The sequence below is a fragment of the Convolutriloba macropyga genome, chromosome 15 (genome assembly GCF_964194025.1).
Source record: "Convolutriloba macropyga chromosome 15, txConMacr16.3, whole genome shotgun sequence".
NCBI classification, from domain to species: domain Eukaryota; kingdom Metazoa; phylum Xenacoelomorpha; order Acoela; family Convolutidae; genus Convolutriloba; species Convolutriloba macropyga.
In genome coordinates, this window is record NC_134482.1 from 43,198,871 (window position 1) to 43,210,992 (window position 12,122).

Consider the following 12,122-nt stretch of genomic DNA (forward strand, 5'->3'; position numbering starts at 1 on the left):
TTTTGAATAGCGGTTGATTAAATCAGATTTGAAAACACTTTCTCATTTTCACATTTTAACATATTCTACCTAGCTCATCAACATTGATCTTTGATCAGACTCTATAGCCTCTGACATACATCCTCCCCGGATAACCCCAAAATCACTGAATTAAAAAAAAACAAATCCTAAAAATAGATCTACCAAATTTACACATTTTCCTCAATCATCTTTTTTTTAAAAAAAAAATTGTCTACGGCTATAGTGCTTGATCAATTTGTCTTGATAAAATAGATGAATACAATGTAGGCAACAATTGGGTTAAAAACAAACTTGAGTAACTTAATTGTCAACGTCCCTCTCCTCATACACTCGAGCACCTTTACATGAATACCTTCTTCCTCTGATGCTTGAATGGATGTCCACCTCTTCTTCCACTGTAGCTACCATTTCTCCTGTAATCCTGCCATAACAGCTGTCCTGATAACTCAAAACGGCTCCACTGCTCTTTCCGGCTCAACGATCGGTTATCCAGCAACAACTTCGCAATCTCCGGAAATCGCGACGCAATCCTTCTCTCCACTTTCTGCTCAACTTCCATCGATAACCCACCGGAATCCTCCCTCCTAGGCTGTTGCTCGTCATGAACCCTACTGTGGAACACGTTAGCCATTGACTTCTGATCAATTTTCCCTGTTCTGTCAACTCTAGCACTGTCCCCTTGATGCTCATTCGTTGGCTCGACAGAAATACTACTACTAAGCTGACTTTCACTCAATTGCGATTGCACCCATTCCTCCAGCTCCTTTCCCAACTGTGCAAAATCGCTCCGGTCACCTGCTGCCTTATCGTGTTGACCCTTCGGTGTTTCAGATAAAAATTCTCGATCAATATCTCCTGAACTTTTCCAATTCTCCAAAGTGTCCACAGTGCACTCAGTTGTACACATTTGTGTCTCATCAGCCACGTTTGTTACATTGCAGAACTTCTGGTCCAATCCTCCTGTCTTTAATTCCATCAAGGCCCTGGCTCCCAACATATCATTTCTGCTAGTTTTGACACCAACGCCAAAATTGCTCGCTATTGCAGTTACAGAGCCGCATGCTACTGAATTCAAACTCCCAGCAAAACTTGTCTCGCTTCTCGCTTTCTTGACATCAAGTTCCTCTACTTCCGAAAAATCTGTTTCCGAAACATCTTCGAACGAATAGTCATCATCCGATTGTTCCTCGCTTTGCTCATCAGACTCTGGTGACAGTACATAATCGTTTTCCATAGCGTGATGCTCAACTGGTCCACAAGACTCAACTCTCCGCTCAGTGACTTTTTCTTCTGTCATAGTTTTTCTGAATTCACTGTTTTCATATTTGCTCAACGCTGCTCTAGAAAAATCCTGATTTACTTGATCACAAATTTCCTCCGTAAACTCTACCTCAGTTGCAGTTTGCACTTCATCGCCTCAACCTGGAATTCTTATTCTACTACCGCTCTCAGCAACTTTCGTGTCTTCCACTTCTCCAAACATATCTTCACTAAAAGCTCCTCTCCTTGGTACACCACAGCGGGACCCAATGCCAAACCCTTCAGAACTTTTGCCGGGTTGCCGAAGTTCATCAATTAAAGAAGTGTCAACGCTTCTACTTGTATCAATCACCTGCCTTGGAGAACAATGCTGTCGTGTTCTCTGATCCACAGTACCAATGGTTTCACTGAATTCCACCCTACTTCCCGTTTTCCCTCTAACAAACAAACTCTAGCTTCGCTCATAAAAAATTGGATTGTCAGACAATGGGATATCGAACTGATACAGCGTCTCTGTCAGTGTCCATGCTTGCTTCCCTGGAGTCGACCGCCAATAACCTCTTGGTAAATCACTTACTGCATTCAAGGCCCAACCACCCAATTTTGTAGGCAACCACTTCATCATCTCTTCTTCCGTCCATCCCAGTTTCATGCCAGTACTCAAATAATGTTCACGCCAAACTTCCCAAACTTCGTAGCCTGGTGAAGGAAAACGCTTCATCAATTGATAACCAAACATAATCAAACTCTTGGTAACCAAATCGTAAATGAATGTCAACTTGCGCTCTCAGCATTTTGCGCTCTCAGCAGTTTCTCCGACGAAAACAATCGCACGCTCTCCAAATAATCGGAAAATAATACACAGCAAAAAATAACAAATAAACAAAAGCCCACCCAGGAGCGCCACTGTTGTCTTCTGAATTTCTGCTAGGCTCAACAGTGAGGGGGCTCTGTCGGCCAGAAGATTGATCAAATAAAATAACCAAAGGTTTTGAATTGGTGAAGCAAGCGTTAATTTGTTACACTGCTATTTCCTCTCTTCCACTCTTGTATGCTGTTGCAAATTAGATTGCCTTGAAATAAGTTAATTCACAAGGGCGCTCGTAATATCAATTCTAGTTATATGGTTAACAAAGGTAAGAGAATTACTTGCACATAATGAAAAAGACAAATTCAAGACAATTTCTAGTAGTAATTACAATAATAAAACCAATATCCTTGGTTCACTTCCCAATTGAACTAAATCAAAACAGCTCACAGAGTTCTAACTGGTCATGCAATTAAAAACTTACAATCTTTTACAGTTTAGTCCCACTAAACAAAATACTTTCTGCCGCTCGTGCAAAAACTCTCCTGTGTTCAAACTTCTGAATTCTCCCAGAATTCTCCAAAGTCTGCCTCTCTCTCTCTCTCTCTCTCTCTCTCTCTCTCTCTCTCTCTGCGTGTCACTTCAATTTATACTCAACCAAAATGCTCTTATCTTAAGCAAACAAACCTTAATTTCTTAAGTAAACATTGCAACTTTAACTTTAAATCAATTACATTCTATATGAAGGCTTTGTTTGCTATGCAAACAACCAATATCAAATTATAATCAACAGCTACCAACCAATGTTCAACATTCTCCTTATCTTAAGTAAACAACCTTTGGACTCATATGTAAGCAAACCCACTCCGCTTTTTCGCATATTTGTGCTTGTCATGTCAATCAGTGTTTGCTTAGTAAACATTGAACGTTGCTCTGAAAAGTTCTTATTCCTCTGTTTCCGCTATCAAATTAACTAGCTGCAATCAATCCCTGTTAAAAATCATGTGTTGAATAAATAACTAAACTCAACCCTAAACCACAGGTTTTTTGTAATTTCCAACTTTAAAATCATTTCATGCCTTTCCCCAGTTAAAAACCGCAGAAAAATCTAATATTCCTAAAAGCCCAAAATTTGACCTCTGGGAGTCAATCAGGGGTCATTCGTCAAAAATGAAGGGTCAAATTAATAAAACTAATTACTGTCAAGGAAAGTCCTCTCACATTTGCACCTTCTCACAAAATTTCATGGCCTAACTCCCACTAGAACACGAGCAATGAGCGCGCACACTTTTCATCTACCTCCCGGTTGACCCCAAATTTCTAAACTTAATAACTTGCGAAGTAGTGGTCAAAACGTCTTCGGGTAAATATTTCTAGTAAATATAGGGTGCCACCAACTTGCCTGCCAAGTTTCATGACCAACGGATCAGCCGTTGCGAGTCGTTTGCAATTTCAAAATTTTTTAGGGAGTCGTGGGTGCCGAAACCGGAAAAATTCGAGTTCGTCAAAACTGACCGGGGTGGTTATTTTTAGTCACTAACTGTCTCAGTTTATCATATTAAAACTATTTCAAAGTCATTCGGCCGCTCAAAAAGGCCAATTTCCGGTTTTCGGCGCTCGGGTCGTCCCGAAGCACCGAATTCCGGTCGGAATCTGGGATTGAAAATATCACCAATCGAAAGCCCTGGAAAAGTTACACTAACCCTCCAAAAATCATTAGGCTGTTACCAATACTCCACGAGCAATTCAAATTTTACGTTCCGCAGCACCGGCGTGCGGTAGCTCCGTGCAGTTTGGTCTGGGGTCAAGTCCGACCTCAAAATCGGATTCGTCGTACCCAATTTAGTCTACCGCCCAAATTGCAGGTCAATCCGACTCCAGTTTTTGAGAAAAACCTGTTTCAATTTAGGTGCTAACTACATTCCTGTGATAATTACCAATTTACTCAAAAATCGCCTTTTTTCATCCTAAACCTTTCCCAAGATCATGCAAAAGCCTTAATTCATACGTGCATTACATTACAACTGATTAATCCCATTATTTCTGACTCAAACCATCATATTTCACAGTAAAATACCTAAAAACCTTCAAATCACACTACTTCCGGTGTTAATAGCTGGGGATTGGATGTTCGGATTCGCCTGAAAATTATACTCGCAATAGAGGAGCATTAGGGGTTCCTCTCATCATTGACCAGTTATTAAGGAATAACTCCTTCCCATCCCGGGGGGGGGGTCAGACAACTTTTTACCCTAGGGTGTTTGGAAAACTGATAAATTGCCTTTTTATTTACACTAAATCAACATAACTCTATTTAACTAACTCAGAACGAAAAGGTGTAACCGGCCGCACATCCGTATTAAATATGGACAATCATCAGGGGAACATCTCCACAAAATTTCAGAGTCCAATGATGAATATAACTTAAAGAGTTGAGAGTACCAAGATTGGAGTTGCCAATTATTTTGCAATTTCGAAGTCACATTTCTAGTTACTTCAAATTGAATTTCCAATTTTGATCAAAGTATCTAGTTCACTTCAATTGTTCGCTCTCTAGTTTTCGTCTAAGCTTAAATCCCTCAATTCGACTTTGGCCTGATGCTCAAATGCAACTTTGCTAAGTAAACGAAATATATCGACAGCTCAATGCTTTTGTTCATTAGTTTGTTTGTTTAAGATATATCACTCAACTCTACTCTCTGGCGCCTTCGCAACAATAACCCTTCAAGAAAGAATGCTTATATCAAACACCTAATTAACTTGTCTAATTTGACCTAAATTATCTATCTTACTCTCAGTTTCTCCTTGAAAATTCTCTGCATCTTACATTATGGCTATCTCCGTAAGGAAAATAAGGCTATCGCACTGTCGATTGATGACTCATGGCATGTGCAAGGGGTTAAATGGGACCACATTATTGACAGATTTATCGTCGGCAAAGATACTATTTGTTCCCGAACTACAAGTTTCGCAATGACTTATACTGAAGTAAGTTTTTGCTGCTTTTTCAACTTGGGTTTTCCATTGCTGCTGAAAAATATTTGGCGTGTTGATTATCATCATTGACATGACGAGAAACCAAAAGATACAGTCGAGGTGTTCCTGACTTTCAGCGGAAAATTCCGGGTGTTACGCAATAAATAATAATAATAAGCCGCGTTTTCTTGAATCAAGTAAACTTGATGAATCTCTATTTGAATACCTTATTCATTGCTCTGGCAGGTCGGTGGTCAACATTGGTATAAACAGCTACTACAAGAGACAGTTGAAGGGTTCCTGGTGTTCAGTGACAACTTTTCTAAACTTTTTAACATCACTATTATGAAACAGTGTAATATCACAAATTAGAAAGAAGTTGAACTCTGACCTGCATGGTGACAGCTCATAAGATATTTTGAGTGCTTTAGCTTTCGATACATGTTTTCTATTTCAAACTGGTCATTTTGTTCAAATTTACTTCACTGGTCTCTAAACAGCGTGAGATATTTCGTTACTCCAATGAGATGATGACGTCACAAGTATCCACGATCTATCAGATTTCAGACAAAGCTGATCAGTGCCATATAACTTTTCTTATCTGGACCGATTTTCTAGTGTTTCAGTTCTGAAACTGCAAAAATTTTTGCTGAATTATTGTTTTTTCTTTCCACTGGATATGTATTGTTTTATTTCTCGGCGACAATCGGACGTTTTCTTCTGAGATTTAGTAAATGTGTTCGTTATACTTGTATCTTCTTTGAGACTAGGAGAAAACAGAAGCACAGCAGTACTCTGTTTCATTATTGGTTTTAACTTTTCAAAATTCTCCTTGGAATTATATTTCCATTGTTTTTAACAAAAACAATTAGAACTTCGAATCAAAATTGAAATTTTGCTTTTAACTGGGGAAATCTCATTTTCAATCGTTCAATTTAAAACCAATTAAACTGACATAAATTGCCAATTAATTTTCAAAACGATCGTCTATTAAATTTTCTGGTTATTTGAACAAAACGATAGTTTTTTATTGATATTTTTTAAAATAAGGACTTTCGGAGCATTTTGTTGTGCTATTTGAGCCATTGAAAAAAAAAGATTTCTTATTTCGCATGGAAACCTCAATTTTGTTATTTCAAGTCAAAAAGCCTATTTTTAGTTAACCATGTTTCGTGTTTGTACTGAATTGTAAAGCTAGCGAGATTTCCATTAAATGTGAGCTAATAACAGCCTTTATAAGAAGAGAATTCAACCGTTAATGATTTAAGTTTACCTGTGTTGACACTCACTAATAACGTTCATCCGGTTTTAAGTGGGAATTATAAACGAAAACTGATCGGAGAATTTGTTCAACACTTAAAATTTACTAATTCACGTGATGCAATTAAAGGGGTTCAAATTTAGTGAACAATTATAGAAAAAATATTAACACTTTTCAAGAATAAATGAACGCATACATTCACTAATTTTATCCAAAATAACTCCTTGAAATCTCAGATTTTTTTTGCAAAATTAACCTTTTCACTCCAAATCGATTAACCCCCCCCCCTCCATATTTTATATTGATAAATGTAGGCTATATTGTAATTCCTTTTTTTAAAAAAGTGGTCAATAAATAATTTCAACAAATTTTAGTTTGGTTCTGGTGCAGTCGTGGTTGATTAAAAATGTTAAACTAAACAGTTAATAGTTATAAAAAATATCACAGTTAAATATTTAAACTGCTATAATTTTATAATTAATGATTTACTTAATACGTTTATTTTCATCAAAATAGCTGCTGTAATTTGGACTGATTTGAAAAGATTTGATTCTTTTTTTTCAATGAACCGTTTTCAAACTGAGATGTCAAGGATGTTATTTATGAATTATGAGTTAGAACTGCATTGACTCTCAATAAATTTTAAATGCACCTCAAATATGTATCATTTGATCAATAATACTCGAGATAATAAAAATATAAAATTTTCCAGTTATAATTTTCCAGCGCCAGCGCCAGTAATTAAATTTTATAATACTAATTAATATTCTCATTTGTTCATTTCTTCATTGATTTGTTCAGGCCGGCGAAGTGGCAGCTGTTGACTTGAGTTGATATTCTGTCATCAAATTTCTTCGGGTGCCAAAGGAGGACAATTTGCGTCTTTCGTATCCATTTTACAAATCATGTCTGCAAAATAAAAAAAAACTAACTTTAATAGTAATAACGAAAAAGTAATTGCTTATTAAACTTAGATTTTTATCAAAGTCAAATACATCTTGATCAAAGTCGGATCTTTTTCCCTTTCTGCAACCCCTCTTTCTGCAGAAATAAGTACTGGGGGAGGGGGAGGGGACTTACAGAAAAAAATCTTCAAAGTTAAATGCTTCTTAATTAAAATTAAATGCTTCTAATTCAAAGTCATCTATACTTTTTATTTAGAGTTCATTCTAGGTGACAATAATTATAAATGGGTGTCTTCTAAAATCAATTTAAATATTTTTTAGGGATACAGGTTATGCTGGTTCTACGTTCCACTGTTCAAAAAAACTAACTAGGAACCGCAATTATTTGTTGATGAAAAAAATGGAGACAAACGCTTGTTAGGAATTGCAGTTTAAAAATTCAAAAATCAATGGGGCACCTTCTTTGAGTCATGGAAAAATTGAATACAAATGCTTCCAATAATGAGGAAAAACGAAAAGCAAAACAATGGAATCAATTGCAAGTATGACATTAACAAGGCGGCTCGTTAATGTGCGTTCGCACATGATGTTCCGACCCGAGCTCATCTACATTTTTGACTTAATTGTCAACCAAATGAAGAGATAACAAAAATACATGTTCGAATTTTTAAAAAAATGCTACATTTTAAGTTAATTAAACACAATAAATTCTGCCTCGATGAAATAGCAATTATAGGTTTCATTCATGTGACATCAATAACTCCTCACAATAAGTCGTATGGCAAAGAAAAATACATCAAAACCACGAAATTTTTGAGAAAACCCATAGTATCAAAGTCAAAAAATTCTACAGCCTTCAACGGAAGGCATTTAATACGCTAAATTATGCCTAGATGATGTGACGACTAGGATGTTTGTCATTCAAATTGATGAATAAGACATTACAACAAGTCATTGACTATGAAAACAACAACAAAAACAGGCAAAATCCAAAAGTTCGGTAGAAAATTGAGAGAAGAAAGTGTCGAAGCTATTCAAACCATAAGCTTAATTAGGCCAATGGGAGCTATCAATATTAGGATAATGTAATACGATTTCAAAAGGAACCAAAATTACTAGAAAAAATCCAAAAATTATAAAAAATATGAAAACTCGTGCACCGAAGTAAAAAAAACCAATAGTTAGAAGACACAACCGCTAACTAGATAAATTGTTGCTGATATAGAAGAAAAGCGGTTCTGTCATTACCGAGACTGACTTACAATCCACGAAAATAAGCCTAAGATTGATTCATGTTCAAAAAAAATATATTTTTAAAGTCTTAACAGCCATTAAACTCAAAAGCTTTCATAGGAATTCAATGAATACGCTTAGCTATGCCACGATGTGAATACAAGGATGTTTATGATGCCTAGGTAATCAATGAGACATCACAATATGTCTTATGACCATGAAAAAAACAACAAATACAGGCAAAAACCAAATTTTCTTTAGAAAAATGGGAGAAGAAAGTGTTGAAGCCATTTAAACCAAATTTTTTTCTCAGAAAATTTGACCTATGATCCTTTGGACGTCTTCACTAAAGGAAGATGTATCCATCAATATTAGGATGACGTGATAAGATTTCAAAATGAACCAATAAAAGTCCAAAAAATTTTTTAAAAAATTTGAAATCTTGTGGCATTGAAGACGTATAACCAATAGTTATTTGATAAAGCCGCCAATGAGATTAACTTATGTTGCAGTGGTATGAAGGAATTCATTCCTGTTTTTACTGAGACGAACTTACAGTTCACAAAAATAAGTTTATGATTTACTAATTTTAAAAAACTTTCGAAAATTTATTTTCAAAGTCTTAACAGCCATTAGCTGTCCACTCACAGCGGTAGATAGGTTCAATTAAAGCTCATTAGCAAATCCATTGCGTTTTTAGTCAACAAGTTTATGCCATAGGATCATAAAACTTTAGTAAAACCTCAAAAAATAAATCAAATTTTCATTTGAAATTACGAAATTTGAGATACGAGTCCAAAAAAAAACGTGAGCGATCCCTTCGAAACAAATTTTTTGTTCATTGGGCTTCATTTGATCGTAAAAGAGGTTTGTCATTAACGGAACTTCGATATTAAAAGTGTCTAGTAGTCTCTAGGTGACTTGAAGAAACAAAAAAATTGCTAAATTTTCTAAAAAAGAGCTCCCAAACCTAATTCTTTTTTTATATATTAAACTTCCCTCTAAGACTAGAACTAGTCTTTATTATCTCCTTTCGTCTATTACAAAACTAAAATTGATTTACTTTTTGGCGTGAAATCTAGTTTTGAATTAAATTTTTTGTAGAAGAAACGTTAATTCGAACGAAAATTACGGTAAAAGTGAACAAAAGTGAACCAAATATCCAGTGTTCACATGAAACTTTAAACCTCCATAGCTCCTCTAAAAAAGCGATATTCAAAAAAATCTTTTTAATTTCGAATTCTACGCTGGAAGAGCTTTTTAAAGATACCACGCACATTTCTCTACGATGAATATATCGGTCGGCCAAAATTCACGGAACAAAAAAAACCCATTTGAGTATATAGTTCCTCCCACCACAAGTGGGGTCGGAACAATTAATCGGATAACTCCAATAATTTTTTCTACCCTTTCTGTGACTAAAAATACAGTCCGGCGGAACTTCAAAGTACTTGAATATTTTCTTACATAGAATTTTATATTCCAGTTTGGTACGAAATAATATTCACCTAAACTATTTTTTGACAAGAATTGAATGGCCAAAATATTGTATGCTAAAACTGCCGTTGATTGATAGTAAAACATGACAAAACTGTTCAATTTTTTTACGACAACTGCGTCTATAAAATATTGTGGTAAGCAGCTAGCCAAAAAAACTATTAGGTAATTTATTCCATGATCAATAGGCTTGCTTATGATACTAATCAAAACTGTATACACCCTAATAAAACTGAATTAATTATATTTTCGATCTTATGATCCAAATTTCGGTTGCTTATTGTTCCGACCCCACTTGTGGGGGGGGGGGAGGAACTACATACTCAAATGGGTTTTTTTGTTCCGTGAATTTTCGCCGACCGATATAATCATCGAAGAGAAATGTGCGTGGTATCATTAAAAAGCTCGTCCATTGTAGAATTCGAAATTAAAAAGATTTTTTTGAATTTCGCTTTTTTCGAGGAGTTATCGGGGTTTAAAGTTTCATGTGAACACGGGATGTTTGGTTCACTTTTGTTCACTTTTACCGTAATTTTTGTTCGAATTAACGTTTTTTCTTCAAAAAATTTAATTCAAAACTAGATTTCACGCCACAAAATAAATCAATTTTAGTTCTTAATAGAAGAAAGGGGATAAAAGGACTAGTTCTAGTCTCAAAGGGAAGTTTAATATCAAAAAATATTCGAATTCTATTTGGGAGCTATTTTTTTTTAGAAATTTTTGATATTTTTTTTGTTTTTTCAAGTCACCTAGAGACTAGTCACTTTTCATATCGGGGCTCCGTTAATTGCAAACCTTATTTACAATCAAATGAGGCCCAATGAACAAAAAATTCGTTTCCAAGGGATGGCTCAAGTTTTTTTTGAACTCGTATCGCAGTTTTCGTAATTTCAAATGAAGATTTGATTTTCTTTTTGACATTTTACTAAAGTTTTAGAATCCTATGATATAAACTCCTTGACTAAAGGTGCAATAGATTTATTAATGAGCATTAAGTGAACCTATCTAGTGCTGTGAGTGGACAGCTAATTGCTGTTAAGACATTGAAAATAAATTTTCGGAATTTTTTTAGTACTGGTAAATCATAAACTTTTTGTGAACTGTTAGTTCGTCTCAGTAAAAACAGTACCCCCTCCTTCCTACTGCAATCACGGTTAATCTGATTAGCGGTTTTATCAAATAATTATTGGTTATACGTATTCAATGCCACAAGATTTCAATTTTTTTTTAATTTTTGGACATTTCGTTTTATTGGTTCATTTTGAAATCTTAACACGTCATCCTAATTATGATGGCTGCCATTGTTTTAGCGAAGACGTCAAAAGGATCATAGATAAAACTTTCAGAGGAAAAAATATGGTATAAAGGGCTTCAACACTTTCTTCTCGCATTTTTCTACAGAATTTTTGGTTTTTGGCTTTATTTGTTTTTTCAGAGTCATAAGACTTATTGCGATGTCCTATTGGTTACATATGACTGACAAACATTCTTGTATTCACATCAAGGCATAATTGAATTTATTTAACGACTTCCTATGAATGCTATTGTGCTTAATGGCTGTTAAGTCTTTAAAAAAATTTTTTTTAAATCTTTTTTTGAACTTAAATTAATCTTAAGCTTATTTTCGTGGATTGTAAGTCAGTCTCAGTATGGTAGAAGCCCAGTTTTTCCAACTTCAGCACCAATTTATCTAGTCGGCGGTTTTGTCTTCTGACTACTGGTAATATGATTTCAATGCCACAAGATTTCAAATCATTTTTTTTTAATTTTTGTACATTTCGTATTATTGGTTCCATTTGAAATCTTATAATGTTATCCTAATATTAATGACTCCCGTTGCCTTAGAACCGAAGTTCAATGGATCACAGCTGAAAGCTGGAGTTTCCAGAGAAAAACTCACTGTTTATATGACTTCGACACTTTCTTCTCGCACTTTTCTACTGAATATTTGGTTTTTGCCTGTATTTGTTTTTTTTGTCATAGTCGTAAGACATATTGTGATATCTTACTGATTACCTAGGCATGAAAAACATCCTTGTATTTCCATCGGGGCGTAGTTTAGCGTATTCATTGATTTCCTACGAAAGCTATGTTTAATGGCTGTTAAGACTTTTAAAATAATTTTTTTGAAATTTTTTTTAACATAAATCAATCTTAAGCT

At 35.0% G+C, this 12,122-nt stretch overlaps 1 protein-coding gene across 1 annotated transcript in view; it reads right to left on the reverse strand.

Annotated features, from left to right (window-relative positions):
* Window positions 1–6,929: 6,929 nt before the first annotated feature.
* The window catches only part of LOC142354209 (uncharacterized), a 135,389-nt gene continuing 130,196 nt past the window's right edge, over window positions 6,930–12,122 (reverse strand). Inside the window, exon 9 of the mRNA XM_075406462.1 lies at window positions 6,930–7,235. Within this exon, the coding sequence (XP_075262577.1) occupies window positions 7,171–7,235 (65 nt within the window). The 3' untranslated portion in view covers window positions 6,930–7,170. The remainder of the gene's footprint in view (window positions 7,236–12,122) is intronic.